The sequence below is a fragment of the Haliotis rufescens genome, unplaced genomic scaffold (genome assembly GCF_023055435.1).
Source record: "Haliotis rufescens isolate VD_foot unplaced genomic scaffold, xgHalRufe1.0.p SCAF_107, whole genome shotgun sequence".
In the NCBI taxonomy this organism is placed as follows: domain Eukaryota; kingdom Metazoa; phylum Mollusca; class Gastropoda; order Lepetellida; family Haliotidae; genus Haliotis; species Haliotis rufescens.
The window spans coordinates 816,496-839,950 of NW_025963788.1; the positions used below are offsets into that span (position 1 = coordinate 816,496).

At 43.1% G+C, this 23,455-nt stretch overlaps 3 protein-coding genes across 3 annotated transcripts; all 3 read right to left on the reverse strand.

The window, feature by feature from the left end:
* Window positions 1–3,266: 3,266 nt before the first annotated feature.
* On the reverse strand, window positions 3,267–5,255 carry LOC125377940 (trichohyalin-like). The gene is made up of 2 exons (XM_048392054.1): window positions 3,513–5,255; window positions 3,267–3,440 (listed from the first exon to the last, which is right to left on the reverse strand). The coding sequence occupies exons 1-2, from the start codon at window positions 5,253–5,255 to the stop codon at window positions 3,267–3,269; spliced, it is 1,917 nt and encodes a 638-aa protein (XP_048248011.1).
* A 1,068-nt stretch (window positions 5,256–6,323) lies between these two features.
* On the reverse strand, window positions 6,324–8,080 carry LOC125377941 (trichohyalin-like). Its single transcript, XM_048392055.1, has 3 exons — window positions 7,142–8,080; window positions 6,563–7,092; window positions 6,324–6,411 (listed from the first exon to the last, which is right to left on the reverse strand). The coding sequence occupies exons 1-3, from the start codon at window positions 8,078–8,080 to the stop codon at window positions 6,324–6,326; spliced, it is 1,557 nt and encodes a 518-aa protein (XP_048248012.1).
* Window positions 8,081–8,084: 4 nt separating this feature from the next.
* On the reverse strand, window positions 8,085–10,571 carry LOC125377942 (trichohyalin-like). Its single transcript, XM_048392056.1, has 3 exons — window positions 8,939–10,571; window positions 8,324–8,855; window positions 8,085–8,172 (listed from the first exon to the last, which is right to left on the reverse strand). Exons 1-3 carry the CDS (start codon window positions 10,569–10,571, stop codon window positions 8,085–8,087), a joined length of 2,253 nt encoding a protein of 750 aa, XP_048248013.1.
* Window positions 10,572–23,455: the final 12,884 nt, after the last annotated feature.

The window sequence follows — 23,455 nt, forward strand, 5'->3', positions numbered from 1 at the left end:
GGATGAATCGTAGACGATGCGTCGCTTGTCGTAAACGGTGCGGTAGTTTTTTTTTAGGGTGGGGTCACATGATCGTTCCCTTGCTGACGTCCTTTACGGACAATCTTATGGGGGTGATGCAACCTGATTTTCTTCTCCATCTCCCCAGACCGTTGACCCTCAATCAGTCCTTTCATGGTGTCAAAGTTGGTTTCTTTAATTTAAGGTGAACCCTCGCACTTTGCAGGTCATGCTGCGCATTCCATCGGGTATGGGTTCATTAACTCATAGGCATAGTTTTTTTGACCTCCTGAAACAAATGTCTTGATGGAGTTTAAGTTCAGTTCGTCTGCAAACTTTCCCTACGTATTGCCGAGCTCTGGATTCCATTTCCCGGGTTGATGTATAAGACGCTGTCCGTGTCGAAGTACAAGGCCTAACCCTAACCCTAACCCTAACCCTAACCTTAACCCTAACCCTAACCCTATAACGTTGAGTACAGCATGCAACACACATTATAAGTTGATGTTGAATTGAGGTATACAATGCAGCTAACAATATAGCCACGGTATTGGCGCTTTCTTTAAATAGGTGCTACGCTTCTTCATGGCTAGGAGAAGAGTTTCTACAAAATACCATTTGACACTTTGCATGTGTAATAGTATTTAGAACTATTAGATTTCCTTACCCTAAAATAAAAGAGCATGATGCTGACAAACCAAGAAATATATATTATGTTAAATATGGGGTTCCAACACAGGAACACACGACCCACAGTCGTTTGAGGTACGTCTCAGGAACGCATCATGATGAAATATTGAACTTACAGTTGCAACATATTGAAAGTTCTATAATGTTTTGTGCTGCAGTATCAGTGTTGATAATGTACTGTTCGTTCGTTCGTTCGTTTGTTGTTTAACGCCGCACTATTCCAGCTATATGACGGCGGTCTGTAAATAATCGAATCTGGACCTGGATCAACGGGATCGGGTGGTCAGGCTCGCTGACTTGGTTGATGCATGTCATCGTATCCCAATTGCGTGAATCGATGCTCATGATATCAATCACTGGATTGTCTGGTCCCGACTCGATTATTTACAGTCATTCGTCATATAGCCGGAATATTGCTGAGTGGGGTGTTAAACAACAAACAAACAAACTGACATTTTGTATGTAGGTGTCCGTTCTGCATATCATTGACTAAAATAACGCTGTAAATATATCAGATGAGCTAAAAGAATCCTCACAAAAAGAAGACAGAAGCAATTAATCCCACTAAAGGAAAGCAACTGTGAGACAAGGTGAGCTGTTGTTGAAAAGAATACCAAACATCACAATAATACACAACGTGATCGCTAAAAAGCCAAACAAACCCTTACCGCATGAATTGTTGCCCATGTTCATAAACACCCAGCCAACAGAACATGCCGTTCTCTCAACTTAGTCTCAACATGAAATAGATGCTTGTGTAAACTCTGAAACCTTACACATGAAGTGCCCTCCCTAAACTTATTGCCGAATTATTCACAAAGGTAAAGCATGACAGTTCAAAGTTACTTCGCCATCTCTCTGTTACAGCTTCATGTTTAAGGTTGAGGTGCATATATCTTCTGTCACGTTGACCCACCATCGTCTCTCTGTTACAGGTACGTGTATTATACTAAGGTACATATATCTTCTGTCATGTTGACCCGCCATCGTATCTCTGTTACAGGTACGTGTATTATACTAAGGTACATATATCTTTTGTCATGTTGACCCACCATCGTCTCTCTGTTACAGGTACGTGTATTATACTGATTAACATCCTCTAGAATCAGCTTCATCCTCTCATCCTGTATCACCTCTGAGAACAGCTTCCTCCTCTCATCCTGTATCTCCTCTGGAAACAGCTTCATCCTCTCATCCTGTATCTCCTCTGAGAACAGCTTCGTCCTCCCCTCCCGGATCTCCTCTGAGAACAGCTTCCTCCTCTCAGTCTGTATCCACTCTGAGAACAGCTTCATCCTCTTATCCCGTATCTCCTCTGGGAACAGCTTCCTCCTCTCATCCTGTATCTCCTCGGGCAACGGCTTCATCCTCTCATCCTGCATCTCCTCTGAGAACAGCTTCCTCCTCTCATCCTGTATCTCCTCTGAGAACAGCTTCCTCTTCTCATCCTGTATCTCCTCTGGAATGAGCTTCATCCTCTCCTCCTGTATCTCCTCTGGGAACAGCTTCATCCTCTCATCCTGTATCTCATCTGAGAACAGCTTCATCCTCTCATCCTGTATCTCCTCTGGAACTAGCTTCATCCTCGCCTCCCGTATCTCCTCTCAGAACAGCTTTCTCCTCCCCTCCTGGATCTCCTCTTGGAACAGGTTCCTCCTCTCATCCTGTATCTCCTCTGAGAACAGCTTCATCCTCTCATCCCGCATCTCCTCTGAGAACAGCTTCATCCTCTCCTCTTGTATCTCCTCTGGGAACAGCTTCCTCCTCTCATCCTGTATCTCCTCTGGGAACAGCTTCATCCTCTCCTCCTGTATCTCCTCTGGGAACAGCTTCCTCCTCTTATCCTGTACCTCCTCTGAGAGCAGGTTCATCCTCTCGTCCTGTATCTCCTCTGAGACCAGCTTCATCCTCTCATCCCGCATCTCCTCTGAGAACAGCTTCATTCTCTCCTCTTGTATCTCCTCTGGGAACAGCTTCCTCCTCTCATCCTGTATCTCCTATGGGAACAGCTTCATCCTCTCCTCCTGTATCTCCTCTGAGAACAGCTTCCTCCTCTCATCCCGTATCTCCTCTGAGAACAGCTTTATCCTCTCATCCTGTATCGCCTCTGGGAACAGCTTCATCCTCTCATCCTGTATCTCCTCTGAGAACAGCTTCATCCTCTCATCCTGTATCTCCTCTGAGAACAGCTTCATCCTCTCATCCTGTATCTCCTCTGAGAACAGCTTCCTCCTCTCAGTCTGTATCCACTCTGAGAACAGCTACATCCTCTTATCCCGTATCTCCTCTGGGAACAGCTTCCTCCTCTCATCCTGTATCTCCTCGGGGAACAGCTTCATCCTCTCATCCTGCATCTCCTCTGAGAACAGCTTCCTCCTCTCATCCTGTATCTCCTCTGAGAACAGCTTCCTCCTCTCATCCTGTATCTCCTCTGGAATTAGCTTCATCCTCTCCTCCTGTATCTCCTCTAGGAACAGCTTCATCCTCTCATCCTGTATCTCATCTGAGAACAGCTTCATCCTCTCATCCTGTATCTCCTCTGGAATTAGCTTCATCCTCGCCTCCCGTATCTCCTCTCAGAACAGCTTTCTCCTCCCCTCCTGGATCTCCTCTTGGAACAGGTTCCTCCTCTCATCCTGTATCTCCTCTGAGAACAGCTTCATCCTCTCATCCCGCATCTCCTCTGAGAACAGCTTCATCCTCTCCTCTTGTATCTCCTCTGGGAACAGCTTCCTCCTCTCATCCTGTATCTCCTCTGGGAACAGCTTCATCCTCTCCTCCTGTATCTCCTCTGGGAACAGCTTCCTCCTCTTATCCTGTACCTCCTCTGAGAGCAGGTTCCTCCTCTCGTCCTGTATCTCCTCTGAGACCAGCTTCATCCTCTCATCCCGCATCTCCTCTGAGAACAGCTTCATTCTCTCCTCTTGTATCTCCTCTGGGAACAGCTTCCTCCTCTCATCCTGTATCTCCTCTGGAATTAGCTTCATCCTCTCCTCCTGTATCTCCTCTGAGAACAGCTTCCTCCTCTCATCCCGTATCTCCTCTGAGAGCAGGTTCATCCTCTCGTCACGTATCTCCTCTGGAAACAGCTTCAAGCTCTCATCCCGTATCTCCTCTGGGAACAGCTTCATCCTCTCATCCTGTATCTCCTCTGAGAGCAGGTTCATCCTCTCGTCCTGTTTCTCCTCTGGAAACAGCTTCAAGCTCTCATCCCGTATCTCCTCTGGGAACAGCTTCATCCTCTCATCCTGTATCTCCTCTGAGAACAGCTTTATCCTCTGATCCTGTATCGCCTCTGGGAACAGCTTCATCCTCTCATCCTGTATCTCCTCTGAGAACAGCTTCATCCTCTCATCCTGTATCTCCTCTGGGAACAGCTTCCTCCTCTCATCCTGTATCTCCTCTGAGAACAGCTTCATCATCTCCTCCTGTATCTCCTCTGAGAACAGCTTCCTCCTCTCATCCTTTATCTCCTCTGAGAACAGCTTCATCCTCTCCTCCTGTATCTCCTCTGAGAACAGCTTCATCATCTCCTCCTGTATCTCCTCTGAGAACAGCTTCCTCCTCTCCTCCTGTATCTCCTCTGAGAACAGCTTCCTCCTCTCATCCTGTATCTCCTCTGAGAGAAGGTTCATCCTCTCGTCACGTATCTCCTCTGGAAACAGCTTCAAGCTCTCATCCCGTATCTCCTCTGGGAACAGCTTCATCCTCTCATCCTGTATCTCCTCTGAGAGCAGGTTCATCCTCTCGTCCTGTTTCTCCTCTGGAAACAGCTTCAAGCTCTCATCCCGTATCTCCTCTGGGAACAGCTTCATCCTCTCATCCTGTATCTCCTCTGAGAACAGCTTTATCCTCTCATCCTGTATCGCCTCTGGGAACAGCTTCATCCTCTCATCCTGTATCTCCTCTGAGAACAGCTTCATCCTTTCATCCTGTATCTCCTCTGGGAACAGCTTCATCCTCTCCCCCTGTATCTCCTCTGAGAACAGCTTCATCATCTCCTCCTGTATCTCCTCTGAGAACAGCTTCCTCCTCTCATCCTGTATCTCCTCTGAGAACAGCTTTATCCTCTCATCCTGTATCGCCTCTGGGAACAGCTTTATACTCTCATCCTGTATCTCCTCTGAGAACAGCTTCATCCTCTCATCCTGTATCTCCTCTGGGAACAGCTTCATCCTCTCCCCCTGTATCTCCTCTGAGAACAGCTTCATCATCTCCTCCTGTATCTCCTCTGAGAACAACTTCCTCCTCTCATCCTTTATCTCCTCTGAGAACAGCTTCCTCCTCTCCTCCTGTATCTCCTCTGGGAACAGCTTCATCCTCCCATCCTGTATCTCCTCTGAGAACAGCTTCATCATCTCCTCCTGTATCTCCTCTGGGAACAGCTTCCTCCTCTCATCCTGTATCTCCTCTGAGAACAGCTTCCTCCTCTCATCCTGTATCTCCTCTGGGAACAGCTTCATCCTCTCCTCCCGTATTTCCTCTGAGAACAGCTTCCTCCTCTCATCCTGTATCTCCTCGGGGAACAGCTTCCTCTTCTCATCCTGCATCTCCTCTGGGAACATCTTCCTCCTCTCATCCTGTATTTCCTCTGGGGGCACGGGTGGCCCAGTCGTCTAAGGCGCCGCGATTCGCTGTGCAGAGTTGCGTCCCTGGACACGCCAGAAACCTATGATTGTGGGTTCGAATCCCGGTTCGCCCCAAATATGTTTCTAGGTTTGTCAGCACCATACCCGTGCTCGTGGGTTTCACCGAAGTGGTAAACGTCTGAGACCTGCATCACTTCGGGCTTTCCTCCCACATTAAGCTGACACGCCGCGATATAAATGGAATGCTGTTAAAAGCAGCGTTAAACCCAACTCACTCACTCACTCACTCACTCACTGTATCTCCCCTGGGAACAGCTTCATCCTCTCATCCTGTATCTCATCTGAGAAGAGCTTCCTCCTCCCCCCTTGGATCACCTCTGGGAACAGCTTCATCCTCTCATCCTGTATCTCCTTTGGGAACAGCTTCCTCCTCTCATCCTGTATCACCTCTGGGAACAGCTTCCTCCTCTGATCCTGTATCTCCTCTGAGAAGAGCTTTGTCTTCCCCTCCTGGATCTCCTCTGGGAACAGCTTCCTCCTCTCATCCTGTATCTCCTCTGGGAACAATTTCATTTTCTCCTCCTGTATCTCCTCTGGGAACAACTTCATCTTCTCCTCCTGTATCTCCTCTGAGAACAGCTTCCTCCTCCCCTCTGGATCTCCTCTTGGAACAGGTTCGTCCTCTCATCCTGTATCTCCTCTAAGAACAGCTTCATCCTCTCATCCCGTATCTCCTCTGAGAACAGCTTCATCCTCTCCTCTTGTATCTCCTCTGGGAACAGCTTCCTCCTATCATCATGTATCTCCTCTGGGAACAGCTTCATCCTCTCATCCTGTATCTCCTCTGAGAACAGCTTCAAGCTCTCATCCCGTATCTCCTCTGGGAACAGCTTCATCCTCTCATCCTGTATCTCCTCTGGGAACAGCTTCATCCTCTCCTCCTGTATCTCCTCTGGGAACATCTTCCTCCTCTCATCCTGTATCTCCTCTGGAATTAGCTTCATCCTCTCATCCTGTATCTCCTCTGAGAACAGCTTCATCCTCTCATCCTGTATCTCCTCTGGAATTAGCTTCATCCTCTCCTCCTGTATCTCCTCTCAGAACAGCTTCATCCTCTCCTCTTGTATCTCCTCTGGTAAAGCTTCATCCTCTCATCCTGTATCTCCTCTGAGAACAGCTTCAAATTCTCATCCCGTATCTCCTCTGGGAACAGCTTCATCCTCTCATCCTGTATCTCCTCTGGGAACAGCTTCATCCTCTCCTCCTGTATCTCCTCTGGGAACATCTTCCTCCTCTCATCCTGTATCTCCTCTGGAATAAGCTTCATCCTCTCATCCTGTATCTCCTCTGAGAACATCTTCCTCCTCTCATCCTGTATCTCCTCTGGAATTAGCTTCATCCTCTCATCCTGTATCTCCTCTGAGAACAGCTTCATCCTCTCATCCCGTATCCCGCCTGAGAGCGGGTTCATCCTCTCCTCCTGTATCTCCTCTGGGAACAGCTTCATCCTCTTCCCCCGTATCTCCTCTGGGAACAGCTTCATCTTCTCATCCTGTATCTCCTCTGAGAACAGCTTCATCCTCTCATCCCGTATCTCCTCTTGGAACAGCTTCCTCCTCTCATCCTGTATCTCCTCTTGGAACAGCTTCATCCTCTCATCCTGTATCTCCTTTGGGAACAGCTTCCTCCTCTCATCCTGTATCACCTCTGGGAACAGCTTCCTCCTCTGATCCTGTATCTCCTTTGAGAAGAGCTTTGTCTTCCCCTCCTGGATCTCCTCTGGGAACAGCTTCCTCCTCTCATCCTGTATCTCCTCTGGGAACAATTTCATTTTCTCCTCCTGTATCTCCTCTGGGAACAACTTCATCTTCTCCTCCTGTATCTCCTCTGAGAACAGCTTCCTCCTCCCCTCTGGATCTCCTCTTGGAACAGGTTCGTCCTCTCATCCTGTATCTCCTCTGAGAACAGCTTCCTCCTCCCCTCTGGATCTCCTCTTGGAACAGGTTCATCCTCTCCTCCTGTATCTCCTCTGAGAACAGCTTCATCCTCTTCCCCCGTATCTCCTCTGGGAACAGCTTCATCTTCTCATCCTGTATCTCCTCTGAGAACAGCTTCAAGCTCTCATCACGTATCTCCTCTGGGAACAGCTTCATCTTCTCATCCTGTATCTCCTCTGAGAACAGCTTCATCCTCTCATCCCGTATCTCCTCTTGGAACAGCTTCCTCCTCTCATCCTGTATCTCCTCTTGGAACAGCCTCATCCTCTCATCCTGTATCTCCTTTGGGAACAGCTTCCTCCTCTCATCCTGTATCTCCTCTGAGAACAGCTTCATCCTCTCCTCCTGTATCTCCTCTGGGAACAGCTTCATCCTCTTCCCCCGTATCTCCTCTGGGAACAGCTTCATCTTCTCATCCTGTATCTCCTCTGAGAACAGCTTCAAGCTCTCATCCCGTATCTCCTCTGGGAACAGCTTCATCTTCTCATCCTGTATCTCCTCTGAGAACAGCTTCATCCTCTCATCCCGTATCTCCTCTTGGAACAGCTTCCTCCTCTCATCCTGTATCTCCTCTTGGAACAGCTTCATCCTCTCATCCTGTATCTCCTTTGGGAACAGCTTCCTCCTCTCATCCTGTATCTCCTCTGAGAACAGCTTCATCCTCTCATCCCGTATCTCCTCTTGGAACAGCTTCATCCTCTCCTCTTGTATCTCCTCTGGGAACATCTTCCTCCTCTCAGCCTGTATCTCCTCTGGAATTAGCTTCATCCTCTCATCCTGTATCTCCTCTGAGAACAGCTTCATCCTCTCATCCTGTATCTCCTCTGGAATTAGCTTCATCCTCTCCTCCTGTATCTCCTCTCAGAACAGCTTCATCCTCTCCTCTTGTATCTCCTCTGGTAAAGCTTCATCCTCTCATCCTGTATCTCCTCTGAGAACAGCTTCAAATTCTCATCCCGTATCTCCTCTGGGAACAGCTTCATCCTCTCATCCTGTATCTCCTCTGGGAACAGCTTCATCCTCTCCTCCTGTATCTCCTCTGGGAACATCTTCCTCCTCTCATCCTGTATCTCCTCTGGAATAAGCTTCATCCTCTCATCCTGTATCTCCTCTGAGAACATCTTCCTCCTCTCATCCTGTATCTCCTCTGGAATTAGCTTCATCCTCTCATCCTGTATCTCCTCTGAGAACAGCTTCATCCTCTCATCCCGTATCCCGCCTGAGAGCGGGTTCATCCTCTCCTCCTGTATCTCCTCTGGGAACAGCTTCATCCTCTTCCCCCGTATCTCCTCTGGGAACAGCTTCATCTTCTCATCCTGTATCTCCTCTGAGAACAGCTTCATCCTCTCATCCCGTATCTCCTCTTGGAACAGCTTCCTCCTCTCATCCTGTATCTCCTCTTGGAACAGCTTCATCCTCTCATCCTGTATCTCCTTTGGGAACAGCTTCCTCCTCTCATCCTGTATCACCTCTGGGAACAGCTTCCTCCTCTGATCCTGTTTCTCCTTTGAGAAGAGCTTTGTCTTCCCCTCCTGGATCTCCTCTGGGAACAGCTTCCTCCTCTCATCCTGTATCTCCTCTGGGAACAATTTCATTTTCTCCTCCTGTATCTCCTCTGGGAACAACTTCATCTTCTCCTCCTGTATCTCCTCTGAGAACAGCTTCCTCCTCCCCTCTGGATCTCCTCTTGGAACAGGTTCGTCCTCTCCTCCTGTATCTCCTCTGAGAACAGCTTCATCCTCTTCCCCCGTATCTCCTCTGGGAACAGCTTCATCTTCTCATCCTGTATCTCCTCTGAGAACAGCTTCAAGCTCTCATCCCGTATCTCCTCTGGGAACAGCTTCATCTTCTCATCCTGTATCTCCTCTGAGAACAGCTTCATCCTCTCATCCCGTATCTCCTCTTGGAACAGCTTCCTCCTCTCATCCTGTATCTCCTCTTGGAACAGCTTCATCCTCTCATCCTGTATCTCCTTTGGGAACAGCTTCCTCCTCTCATCCTGTATCTCCTCTGAGAACAGCTTCATCCTCTCCTCCTGTATCTCCTCTGGGAACAGCTTCATCCTCTTCCCCCGTATCTCCTCTGGGAACAGCTTCATCTTCTCATCCTGGATCTCCTCTGAGAACAGCTTCAAGCTCTCATCCCGTATCTCCTCTGGGAACAGCTTCATCTTCTCATCCTGTATCTCCTCTGAGAACAGCTTCATCCTCTCATCCCGTATCTCCTCTTGGAACAGCTTCCTCCTCTCATCCTGTATCTCCTCTTGGAACAGCTTCATCCTCTCATCCTGTATCTCCTTTGGGAACAGCTTCCTCCTCTCATCCTGTATCTCCTCTGAGAACAGCTTCATCCTCTCATCCCGTATCTCCTCTGAGAACAGCTTCATCCTCTCATCCCGTATCTCCTCTTGGAACAGCTTCCTCCTCTTCCCCCGTATCTCCTCTGGGAACAGCTTCCTCCTCTCATCCTGTATCTCCTCTGGGAACAGCTTCATCCTCTTCCCCCGTATCTCCTCTGGGAACAGCTTCATCTTCTCATCCTGTATCTCCTCTGAGAACAGCTTCATCCTCTCATCCCGTATCTCCTCTTGGAACAGCTTCATCCTCTCCTCTTGTATCTCCTCTGGGAACAGCTTCATCCTCTTCCCCCGTATCTCCTCTGGGAACAGCTTCCTCCTCTCATCCTGTATCTCCTCTGAGAACAGCTTCATCCTCTCATCCCGTATCTCCTCTGAGAACAGCTTCCTCCTCTCATCCTGTATCTCCTCTGAGAACAGCTTCATCCTCTGATCCTGTATCTCCTCTGGGAACAGCTTCATCCTCCCCTCCCGGATCTCCTCTGAGAACAGCTTCCTCCTCTCCTCCTGTATCTCCTCTGGGAACATCTTCCTCCTCTCATCCTGTATCTCCTCTGGAATTAGCTTCATCCTCTCATCCTGTATCTCCTCTGAGAACAGCTTCCTCCTCTCCTCCTGTATCTCCTCTGGGAACATCTTCCTCCTCTCATCCTGTATCTCCTCTGGAATTAGCTTCATCCTCTCCTCCTGTATCTCCTCTGAGAACAGCTTCATCATCTCCTCCTGTATCTCCTCTGAGAACAGCTTCCTCCTCTCCTCCTGTATCTCCTCTGAGAACAGCTTCCTCCTCTCATCCTGTATCTCCTCATCAGTTGAAGAAGCATATCCACAAGGTGGGAGACTGGCCAGCCATGCTTCTTTACCGCACAGTACTTCACTTGCTACTTTGTTATCGATACCTACTGTGTCCGATTTGTGAAGTTCGTTGATTTTGTTCATTTTTATAATGATGGAATGACTGATAAAAGCGGCGTAAAATCATACCTTATATGTGGGTATGTAGATACGCTGACACGATCTTGTACACGTAACAAAGGCTAGGAAATAAAGTTGTGGAAACACAGCACTTGTCCCTAGTGAAAGTATGGATTTCAGGGTGATAGGACCTTTAAAATTTAACCTGTGAACTTCAGCATTGTATAACGAACACGTTTTTTTAAACGAAACCCTTGTGTTATCACCGATTTTCAGGGATCTATACATATATTTTTCATTGTTAGTTTGTCGTTGATGTTTTTTGGCTTATTTATTTATGATAACCTGGTTAGAAATTTACACTGAACTTGACACTAAATTGCTTGACATATGATACTCTCCTTTTTCCACGATTTGTTTACTACTGTTTACTACCCGACCAATGAAGATCCGGGTTATAATTGGTCTTCAGCAACTCATGCTTGTCATAAGAGGCGACTAACGGAATCGGGTGGTCAGTCTCGCTGACTTGGTTGATGCATTTCATCGTATCAACATTGCGGGGATCGATGCACGTGATATCATTCACTGAATTGTCTGCTCCAGACTTAATTATTTACAGACCGCCGTTATATAGCTGGAATGCTGGAGTGCGGCGTTAAACAACAAACAAACAAACAAACAAACCATACACCAAATATTAGACAATTATTTTCTCCACGCTCCCTCCAACACCAAGTTGACATGCCGTTATAATATTGTACTATTCTGTGCGGCATTAAACCCAGTCACTCGTCCAGGGTAGAATATGTCTTCAGCAAACCATGCTTGCCGTTAAAGGTGACTATGCTTGTCGAAAAAGGCGACTAACGGGATCGGGTGGTCAGGCTCGCTGACTTGGTTGATGCATGTCATGGTATCCCAATTGCGTGGATCGATGCCCGTGATATCAATCACTGGATCACACTCATCGTATTTGTGTCATATTGATCATGTCATGTGTATCACTACAACATCGTATTTGTGTCATATTGATGATGTCATGTGTATCGCTACATCGTATTTGTGTCACATTGATCATGTCATTTGTATCGCTACATCGTATTTGTGTCATATTGATGATGTCATGTGTATCGCTACAACATCGTATTTGTGTCATATTGATCATGTCATGTGTATCGCTACAACATCGTATTTGTGTCATATTCATCATGTCATGTGTATCACTACAACATCGTATTTGTGTCATATTGATCAAGCCATATTTTTCGCTACAGCATCGTATTTGTGTCACATTGATCATGTCATGTGTATCACTACAACATCGTTTTTGTGTCATATTGATGATGTCATGTGTATCGCTACAACATCGCATTTGTGTCATATTGATGATGTCATGTGTATCACTACAACATCGTATTTGTGTCATATTGATCATGTCATGTGTATCACTACAACATCGTATTTGTGTCATATTGACGAGCGCCCGTCCGACAGCTAGGAACCTCGCCAAGTCGGCTTGTGTCAACCTGAAAGGGAATGAGTTAAAATTTGACGGCACGTCGGCATTATAAGGCGAAAAGATGACTGTTTAGCTTAAATTCTTCAAAATAATATTTTATACTGGTAAGACACCAGAACAATGGTTGGTTAAATGGGGTGTAATGAAGCCAATTTATAGGAAAGGTAAGCCTTTGTTACCAAACAACTACAAACCACTTCCATTAACACTTGCAAGATGCTTGGATATTATTTTTTACTTTTCTTGTTGACAATATATTCACTACTTTCATTGAAGTAAATGGATATTATTTTATCTGAAGTCTGAACTGGTTTCAGAAAGAACTACTTTGCAACTCTGAGAGTGCTGGCGCCAGCCTACAGGATGTCAACAACAACCACACCAAATCAGAATCAGTCGTTCGGCCAGCAGCTTTCATAGAGTAAGATGAAATGTGGATTGAGAGATCTGGCAGCTGTGTTTGGATGATCTTGTGTGAGAATTGACGATTTTGTCAAAAGTACATCTATTGAGTAAATTAAAAGTGTCCAAGTTTTTCCAATATTTAGTGTTGTCTTTTTGAACAGGATGATATATACTATTTACTTTTCACTGATCATATGAGAGAGAGAGAGAGAGAGAGAGAGAGAGAGAGAGAGAGAGAGAGAGAGAGAGAGAGAGAGAGAGAGAATAAATAAATAAATACAAATAAAAAAGGTCCCTGGGAAACATTTGCTTTTCGCGTAACCCCAAAATCCACGAGTGCGCCTGCGCCGGACAAAGGCGGATTTTGGCCCGGGAGCAGCCGGCGAGGGAAACGCCGGAAGGGACCACCCGACCCGGCTTGGGTCCAATCACTCAGACGAGCGCCCGTCCGACAGCTAGGAACCTCGCCAAGTCGGCTTGTGTCAACCTGAAAGGGAATGAGTTAAAATTTGACGGCACGTCGGCATTATAAGGCGAAAAGATGACTGTTTAGCTTAAATTCTTCAAAATAATATTTTATACTGGTAAGACACCAGAACAATGGTTGGTTAAATGGGGTGTAATGAAGCCAATTTATAGGAAAGGTAAGCCTTTGTTACCAAACAACTACAAACCACTTCCATTAACACTTGCAAGATGCTTGGATATTATTTTTTACTTTTCTTGTTGACAATATATTCACTACTTTCATTGAAGTAAATGGATATTATTTTATCTGAAGTCTGAACTGGTTTCAGAAAGAACTACTTTGCAACTCTGAGAGTGCTGGCGCCAGCCTACAGGATGTCAACAACAACCACACCAAATCAGAATCAGTCGTTCGGCCAGCAGCTTTCATAGAGTAAGATGAAATGTGGATTGAGAGATCTGGCAGCTGTGTTTGGATGATCTTGTGTGAGAATTGACGATTTTGTCAAAAGTACATCTATTGAGTAAATTAAAAGTGTCCAAGTTTTTCCAATATTGAGTGTTGTCTTTTTGAACAGGATGATATATACTATTTACTTTTCACTGATCATATGAGAGAGAGAGAGAGAGAGAGAGAGAGAGAGAGAGAGAGAGAGAGAGAGAGAGAGAGAGAGAGAGAGAGAGAGAAAAATAAATAAATAAATACAAATAAAAAAGGTCCCTGGGAAACATTTGCTTTTCGCGTAACCCCAAAATCCACGAGTGCGCCTGCGCCGGACAAAGGCGGATTTTGGCCCGGGAGCAGCCGGCGAGGGAAACGCCGGCAAGGGACCACCCGACCCGGCTTGGGTCCAATCACTCAGACGAGCGCCCGTCCGACAGCTAGGAACCTCGCCAAGTCGGCTTGTGTCAACCTGAAAGGGAATGAGTTAAAATTTGACGGCACGTCGGCATTATAAGGCGAAAAGATGACTGTTTAGCTTAAATTCTTCAAAATAATATTTTATACTGGTAAGACACCAGAACAATTGTTGGTTAAATGGGGTGTAATGAAGCCAATTTATAGGAAAGGTAAGCCTTTGTTACCAAACAACTACAAACCACTTCCATTAACACTTGCAAGATGCTTGGATATTATTTTTTACTTTTCTTGTTGACAATATATTCACTACTTTCATTGAAGTAAATGGATATTATTTTATCTGAAGTCTGAACTGGTTTCAGAAAGAACTACTTTGCAACTCTGAGAGTGCTGGCGCGAGCCTACAGGATGTCAACAACAACCACACCAAATCAGAATCAGTCGTTCGGCCAGCAGCTTTCATAGAGTAAGATGAAATGTGGATTGAGAGATCTGGCAGCTGTGTTTGGATGATCTTGTGTGAGAATTGACGATTTTGTCAAAAGTACATCTATTGAGTAAATTAAAAGTGTCCAAGTTTTTCCAATATTTAGTGTTGTCTTTTTGAACAGGATGATATATACTATTTACTTTTCACTGATCATATGAGAGAGAGAGAGAGAGAGAGAGAGAGAGAGATGTCTTTCGGATTTGGATGAAACGTCTTAGAATTTCAAGAGCTTTCCAACGAGCCATCATGCACGAAAATCGCTTAATATTTAAGAAAAACGTGTTTTTCACCTCTCCAGCAAAAGGCCATGCAAGTCATCAAACGGACAAGACATTGTGCAGGTCTTTTGAAACACTTTTCAGTGACCAAATCTTTTGAAAACTTTTGGAAACATTGAACGGGTTACATTGGCTGTCCAACTATGGTAAAAATAACCACAATGGTGTTGCGCATGCGCGTTCGGTAGCACCCTAACAGAGGCATCTGACGTCAATTTGGACACCTTCGAACGGTTGTATTTCCCTAACCACCTATTATATGTCTTTCGGATTTGGTATCAAACGTCATAATATTTCAAGAGCTTTCCAACGAGCCATCATGCACGAAAATCGCTTAATATTTAAGAAAAACGTGTTTTTCACCTCTCCAGCAAAAGGACTTGCAAGTCATCAAACGGACAAGACATTGTTCTACATTGTGTGTTTGAGAAACGCGACAATTTTCGCTTTTGGAGTAAATGTGCAGGTCTTTTGTAACACTTTGCAGTGACCAAATCTTTTGAAAACTTTTGGAAACATTGAACTGGTTACATTGGCTGTCCAACTATGTTAAAAAAACACACAATGGTGTTGCGCATGCGCGTTCGGTAGCACCCTAACAGAGGCATCTGACGTCAATTTGGACACCTTCGAACGGTTGTATTTCCCTAACCACCTATTATATGTCTTTCGGATTTGGTATCAAACGTCAAAATATTTCAAGAGCTTTCCAACGAGCCATCATGCACGAAAATCGCTTAATATTTAAGAAAAACGTGTTTTTCACCTCTCCAGCAAAAGGCCATGCAAGTCATCAAACGGACAAGACATTGTTCTACATTGTGTGTTTGAGAAACGCGCCAATTTTCGCTTTTGGAGTAAATGTGCAGGTCTTTTGAAACACTTTTCAGTGACCAAATCTTTTGAAAACTTTTGGAAACATTGAACTGGTTACATTGGCTGTCCAACTATGTTAAAATAACCACAATGGTGTTGCGCATGCGCGTTCGGTTGCACCCTAACAGAGGCATCTGACGTCAATTTGGATACCTTCGAACGGTTGTATTTCCCTAACCACCTATTATATGTCTTTCGGATTTGGTATCAAACGTCATAATATTTCAAGAGCTTTCCAACGAGCCATCATGCACGAAAATCGCTTAATATTTAAGAAAAACGTGTTTTTCACCTCTCCAGCAAAAGGACTTGCAAGTCATCAAACGGACAAGACATTGTTCTACATTGTGTGTTTGAGAAACGCGACAATTTTCGCTTTTGGAGTAAATGTGCAGGTCTTTTGTAACACTTTGCAGTGACCAAATCTTTTGAAAACTTTTGGAAACATTGAACTGGTTACATTGGCTGTCCAACTATGTTAAAAAAACACACAATGGTGTTGCGCATGCGCGTTCGGTAGCACCCTAACAGAGGCATCTGACGTCAATTTGGACACCTTCAAACGGTTGTATTTCCCTAACGACACATCATATGTCTTTCGGAATTGGTATCAAACGTCTTAGAATTTCAAAAGCTTTCTAACGAGCCGTCAAGCACGAAAATCGCTTAATATTTAAGAAAAACGTGTTTTTCACCTCTCCAGCAAAAGGACATGCAAGTCAGCAAACGGACAAGACATTGTTGTACATTGTGTGTTTGAGAAACGCGCCAATTTTCGCTTTTGGAGTAAATGTGCAGGTCTTTTGAAACACTTTGCAGTGACCAAATCTTTTGAAAACTTTTGGAAACATTGAACTGGTTACATTGGCTATCCAACTATGTTAAAATAACCACAATGGTGTTGCGCATGCGCGTTCAGTAGCACCCTTACAGAGGCCTTTGACGTCAATTTGGACACCTTCGAACGGTTGTATTTCCCTAACCACCTATTATATGTCTTTCGGATTTGGTATCAAACGTCAAAATATTTCAAGAGCTTTCCAACGAGCCATCATGCACGAAAATCGCTTAATATTTAAGAAAAACGTGTTTTTCACCTCTCCAGCAAAAGGCCATGCAAGTCATCAAACGGACAAGACATTGTTCTACATTGTGTGTTTGAGAAACGCGCCAATTTTCGCTTTTGGAGTAAATGTGCCGGTCTTTTGAAACACTTTGCAGTGACCAAATCTTTTGAAAACTTTTGGAAACATTGAACGGGTTACATTGGCTGTCCAACTATGTTAAAATAACCACAATGGTGTTGCGCATGCGCGTTCGGTTGCACCCTAACAGAGGCCTCTGTCGTCAATTTGGACACATTCAAACGGTTGTATGTCCCTAACGACACATTATATGTCTTTCGGATTTGTATGAAACGTCTTAGAATTTTACGAGCTTTCCAACGAGCCATCATGCACGAAAATCGCTTAATATTTAAGAAAAACGTGTTTTTCACCTCTTCAGCAAAAGGACTTGCAAGTCAGCAAACGGACAAGACATTGTTCTACATTGTGTGTTTGAGAAACGCGCCAATTTTCGCTTTTGGAGTAAATGTGCAGGTCTTTTGAAACACTTTGCAGTGACCAAATCTTTTGAAAAATTTTGGAAACATTGAACTGGTTACATTGGCTGTCCAACTATGTTAAAATACACACAATGGTGTTGCGCATGCGCGTTCGGTAGCACCCTAACAGAGGCATCTGACGTCAATTTGGACACCTTCAAACGGTTGTATTTCCCTAACGACACATTATATGTCTTTCGGAATTGGTATCAAACGTCTTAGAATTTCAAAAAGCTTTCTAACGAGCCGTCAAGCACGAAAATCGCTTAATATTTAAGAAAAACGTGTTTTTCACCTCTCCAGCAAAAGGACTTGCAAGTCAGCAAACGGACAAGACATTGTTCTACATTGTGTGTTTGAGAAACGCGCCAATTTTCGCTTTTGGAGTAAATGTGCCGGTCTTTTGAAACACTTTGCAGTGACCAAATCTTTTGAAAACTTTTGGAAACATTGAACTGGTTACATTGGCTATCCAACTATGTTAAAATAACCACAATGGTGTTGCGCATGCGCGTTCAGTAGCACCCTTACAGAGGCCTTTGACGTCAATTTGGACACCTTCGAACGGTTGTATTTCCCTAACCACCTATTATATGTCTTTCGGATTTGGTATCAAACGTCAAAATATTTCAAGAGCTTTCCAACGAGCCATCATGCACGAAAATCGCTTAATATTTAAGAAAAACGTGTTTTTCACCTCTCCAGCAAAAGGCCATGCAAGTCATCAAACGGACAAGACATTGTTCTACATTGTGTGTTTGAGAAACGCGCCAATTTTCGCTTTTGGAGTAAATGTGCCGGTCTTTTGAAACACTTTGCAGTGACCAAATCTTTTGAAAACTTTTGGAAACATTGAACGGGTTACATTGGCTGTCCAACTATGTTAAAATAACCACAATGGTGTTGCGCATGCGCGTTCGGTTGCACCCTAACAGAGGCCTCTGTCGTCAATTTGGACACATTCAAACGGTTGTATGTCCCTAACGACACATTATATGTCTTTCGGATTTGTATGAAACGTCTTAGAATTTTACGAGCTTTCCAACGAGCCATCATGCACGAAAATCGCTTAATATTTAAGAAAAACGTGTTTTTCACCTCTTCAGCAAAAGGACTTGCAAGTCAGCAAACGGACAAGACATTGTTCTACATTGTGTGTTTGAGAAACGCGCCAATTTTCGCTTTTGGAGTAAATGTGCAGGTCTTTTGAAACACTTTGCAGTGACCAAATCTTTTGAAAAATTTTGGAAACATTGAACTGGTTACATTGGCTGTCCAACTATGTTAAAATACACACAATGGTGTTGCGCATGCGCGTTCGGTAGCACCCTAACAGAGGCATCTGACGTCAATTTGGACACCTTCAAACGGTTGTATTTCCCTAACGACACATTATATGTCTTTCGGAATTGGTATCAAACGTCTTAGAATTTCAAAAAGCTTTCTAACGAGCCGTCAAGCACGAAAATCGCTTAATATTTAAGAAAAACGTGTTTTTCACCTCTCCAGCAAAAGGACTTGCAAGTCAGCAAACGGACAAGACATTGTTCTACATTGTGTGTTTGAGAAACGCGCCAATTTTCGCTTTTGGAGTAAATGTGCAGGTCTTTTGAAACACTTTTCAGTGACCAAATCTTTTGAAAACTTTTGGAAACATTGAACGGGTTACATTGGCTATCCAACTATGTTAAAATAACCACAATGGTGTTGCGCATGCGCGTTCGGTAGCACCCTTACAGAGGCCTTTGTCGTCAATTTGGACACCTTCGAACGGTTGTATTTCCCTAACCACCTATTATATGTCTTTCGGAATTGGTATCAAACGTCATACTGTTTCAAGATTTCGGGTGGATTTGCACATATATAATAACTAGTAGTAAGATATAATACATACGTTGAGACACGTATTAAGTATTAAACAGTTAAATAGCTTTTCTTATGAAACCCCTTTCCATCAACCGCACTGTTGACCTATCTTTTTTGTTCTGTTTTGATGTATTGATGTATTATTTAATACAATATGTATATCTCCCCTCATCCCAATGTTAATTAAAGGAAGCTTGGTGGGGACTTTTGGGATATAAGAAATGAATACAGACTGCCATATTGTCTGAATGACTTAACAAACACCGGGTGTGACCACGTAGACAGGATATCATTCGGGTTTCTCATAATTACTCCATGAGCATGCTTGGTATTGTAGCTTGGGGATATTAAATTTAAGTTTGTTATCAGAGGAGATTGATAGTGAACTTTTAGTACCAGTTAGATATGATATCTATATGACTTCTTTCTGTTTGACAAAGGATTAAGGGTATATGTGTGGGTAATCCTTCCACGCTGATGAAAGAAAGTCACTCTACTAGTTCATGTAATCTACGTCAAATAAGATCAGAACACATGCATTAATACAACATACTCAGGATACCAATAACAACGAAATGTACAAATTAACAAACATGATCAATATTATTACTACATGTTAATGCCATGTATGTAAATATAGCTATATAAACATATGTTTAATTTTTCAACTTGTATGAAGTCGTCCATAAATACAAGAAAACGTATATTTTCCCAAAATTATATTACCCTCAAAAGGGCAATTATATTCATGTTACATTTTTTCAGTCTCTTATTTAATTCGAATTACGTAACATTTATGTTACTTTGATTTTATTAGATCCATGTTGTTGTTACAGACCCAGGGATTGACTAGGTTCATTACGTGTCATAAAAGTGCCGGGACATAATATGGTGGCAATACATTCTCTAATTAACACCTGTCACAAAGGGACGGGCAATTTGGGTTTGTCCTCAGAGAATGTGTTATGCAATTTGTGTATTCACGAAATAACATTCAACAAATTATGCACATGGTCCTGTGATGTAGGATTGATGCATTCGTACTTCTTATAAATATATGAATTGCATTTTATTTCTTAACCGTGTGCGAAATACGCATAATGTCGGAAAGCGCAAGTTATATACTGAATTCATCCCAAAATAAATCACAAACCCTCTCTTATAATTTGTATATTATTCTATATTTTAATTATGTAAATCACGTTCCTGTCACTTTTAAAGTAGAATACGTTAGTCACTCAACCAATTCCATTATTATTTTCCCAAAGATCAAAGATTAAAGCAGTTATCAAGATTTATTTTCCATATCTTTAGAAATACTTAATCTTTACATTGAAACTGCCATCATGATGTATTATTATTATTATTATTATTATTATTTTTATTATTATTATTGATGTACATATGGTTTGCACCCAACCATGCGCGTGCCAAATTATACAGCGTCAAGCTTTTAGTTTTCCAAAGTAGAAATTAAGCCAAATGAATATATATCAAGTTTCCTTTTGCTAGAACATATGCATGCTGTTGTGTTTTTTCAAGGTAATCTTCGTTCTCGCCTTGATAACAATATTAAAAGAACAAGTATTATAAAATATAATACGGGAATATATTACACACGTTATTTACGCATCCGGTTGCTCATAATACAATTTTCCCCAAGGACTACCGTTTTACAAAACGCGATTTTCCGCGTTTCCGCCGAGATTTCACATTATAACAATGTATATCTACAATGAAACCGACAGCTCAGAACAAACCAAATTCAACACTTTTAAGTAGTGATAAAATAGTTTTCATCCTCTGTGCAATCCCCTCTGTTGGCATATGTGCACGAGAGCATGTTAAAAAAACACATCGCTGCCTCCCCACCAAACCAATGCAAGCTCAAACACTTTCAATACAGAAGTTACCGCCAATGCAATCACCCCCGACAGCTAATCCTCTCTGTGCATTTGACCATAAAGTCTACTCACATACCAAGCACCGCGCCAGGAAAAGTACCAGACGCCTCAACCGCCCACCCGTCAATATCATTGCAAGGACAGTATGTACTCCCGCTAACAGTGTGGAGTACTAATTAAACATTCCAGTAATGTTTCCTGCCACTATATCATTTTTTTGTAACTTCTGATACTATTTTGCACATACAAAACAATTATAGAGCAATACATAGCAATTATCCTCCTTTACCAACATATACAAAGAAACACAGTGCTCAACACTTCAATTTGCACATATATAATAATTATACACAAATACATTATAATTATCTCCCTTTACCAATACATACAAACAAAACAAATTTGGATACACCATATATACAAATTTGTATATTTTGGTATATGTCATATATACAAACTTGTATATTTTTGTATATATCATCATTCCAATCTTGTATATCCTTTGGAAATATCATCTTTCCAAAGGATATACATGCTTGTACATATGGATTTTTTTTGCAGTGTGCACATGCATGTCATGTTGGTGTGTTTTGGCACGCAAGTGCTTTCAAGTGGTTGTGTTGTCTATCTTGTCATCAGATTTCTGTTATACGAGTATCTTATTCTTTCCACACAAATCAAGCAATTTCCCAATCCATACAGAAATGAACAATCCATTTGCGGTATCAATTTTGTATAGATGTGTTCAACAGTCTGTCAAATATTTATGTTTTTGTGTGTGCAGAGTATATGTTTCCACTTAGTAAATTTCATTTAGTTGGTGACTTTCTTCGTCTGATAAAAACTTGTCATTTTCACTCATCCTAATATAAATATATTCCCTCTTTACTTTTATCAGTTGTTTGTTTCTGCCGTCTTTTATCAGTCTTGTGTATCATTGGAGAAGCACGGGCTATGAATTATGACTTTCTTTCTTCGAGGGCAAACCATTCGTTTCCAAAGGTTTTTGATTAATGTGTTGTATATAATAACTAATAATCGAAAATATACTGCTCGGATATATCACGTAGCTGTTTTGTTTGACGCCAGAAACACATGCAAGATACTATACCCATCAATAATCCATACTTATCTGTCTGCAACAAATATATGCACTATATATTTTCGATACCTGTTACTTATAGAGCTGATAAGTTGTGTGTTCCTTTAAGTTGATGTACTGCTATTTGAAGCTAATGTAGTTTGAAACATTATCGTCCCACTTACTAAATTCTGTTGATATACGTGCGTGCCATAAACTATGCAATCTATTAGGGTATGTCACTAACGAGATGGACGGAAAAGGTTCGCTCAATTACGACAATAACAGTTTCCCCCTTTTCAGTTCTATTACAAATGCATTATTCATACTTTGGCTTCAACATTCGTCTTTCTTATGTGTGTCTTTGTTTGTGTATCTGTGTATATATGTGTGAGTGTATTTCTGTGTGTGTCAGTGCGTGTTTGTGTGTCTGTATATATCTGGGTGTTCACGTTTGTTTCAGTGTGTCTGCGCTCTGTGTGTTTGTCACTGTGTGGGTTTATGTGTGTGTGTGTGTGTGTGCGTCTGTGTGTGTGTGTGTGTGTGTGTGTGTGCGTGTTTCTACTTGTGCCTGTGAGACATACATCTGTGAGTGTATGTTTGTGTCTATGCATGGATATGTGTGTGTGTTTTTGTCTCTGTGTGTTTGTATCTGAGTGTATCTCGCTAACTGTTTAATCGTGCATGTGAGCGTATCTGTGTGTGTGACTCGGTGTGTTGTTTGTGTGTACCTGTGTGTCTCTATATGTTTGTATCTCTGTGTGTGTGTGTTTGTTTGTGTGTGTGTGTGTGGGGGGGGGGGGGGGGGGGGGGGGGGTGTGAATATTTGAAGTAACTGTTACCAGCATCATATCATAATCGCGGGAAGATTACTTTTGAGCAGTACTGTAGGTTTCGTTCGTCATATATATTGAACAAAGGTGACAGTCAGTCTTTCTGTTACTGCTTCCACAGAAACGCACGAGGTGCACTATGTTCTCGGCGGCTGTGCCTATATTGATACTGCTGGGGGCCTCACTTCAAGAAGCAACAGTACTCTCAAGAAGGTTTAAGAAAATTGACACACCTTTTGATGATGAACTAACGGCTTTACACGAAGTTAGTGTTGTATCTCTCTTGAAATGCAATGTAGTATGCAGTGTTCTTCCCGGATGTCTCGCCCTGGAGTACAAGCGTACCATCTCCCACTCTACCATGTACGGCCACCTCAGTGTGACAGACGGGGGTCCAGTGTCAGTGGGCCGAGTCTCAGCTGATGCACGTCGATATGCAATTTCGGACAGTAAGTGGAATTTCATTTCATGGTACTCACATCAGAAAAGTCACATAATTTCCAATGGGTGTCTGAAATGTGGATCGAACGTTAACCACCCGATCCATTGTGAAGCCTCTTACGACCCTCATAGGACCTTCATAGGTTTCTAAGGATCTATTTTAACTCTGATTCCCCATTGCCTGTCGTTTAGACGATTGCAATGAATGATTGGATGGGTACAATGTAAACCTAGATTGTGGTTATGGCCTGATTACTTCTCTTTACACAGGCATAC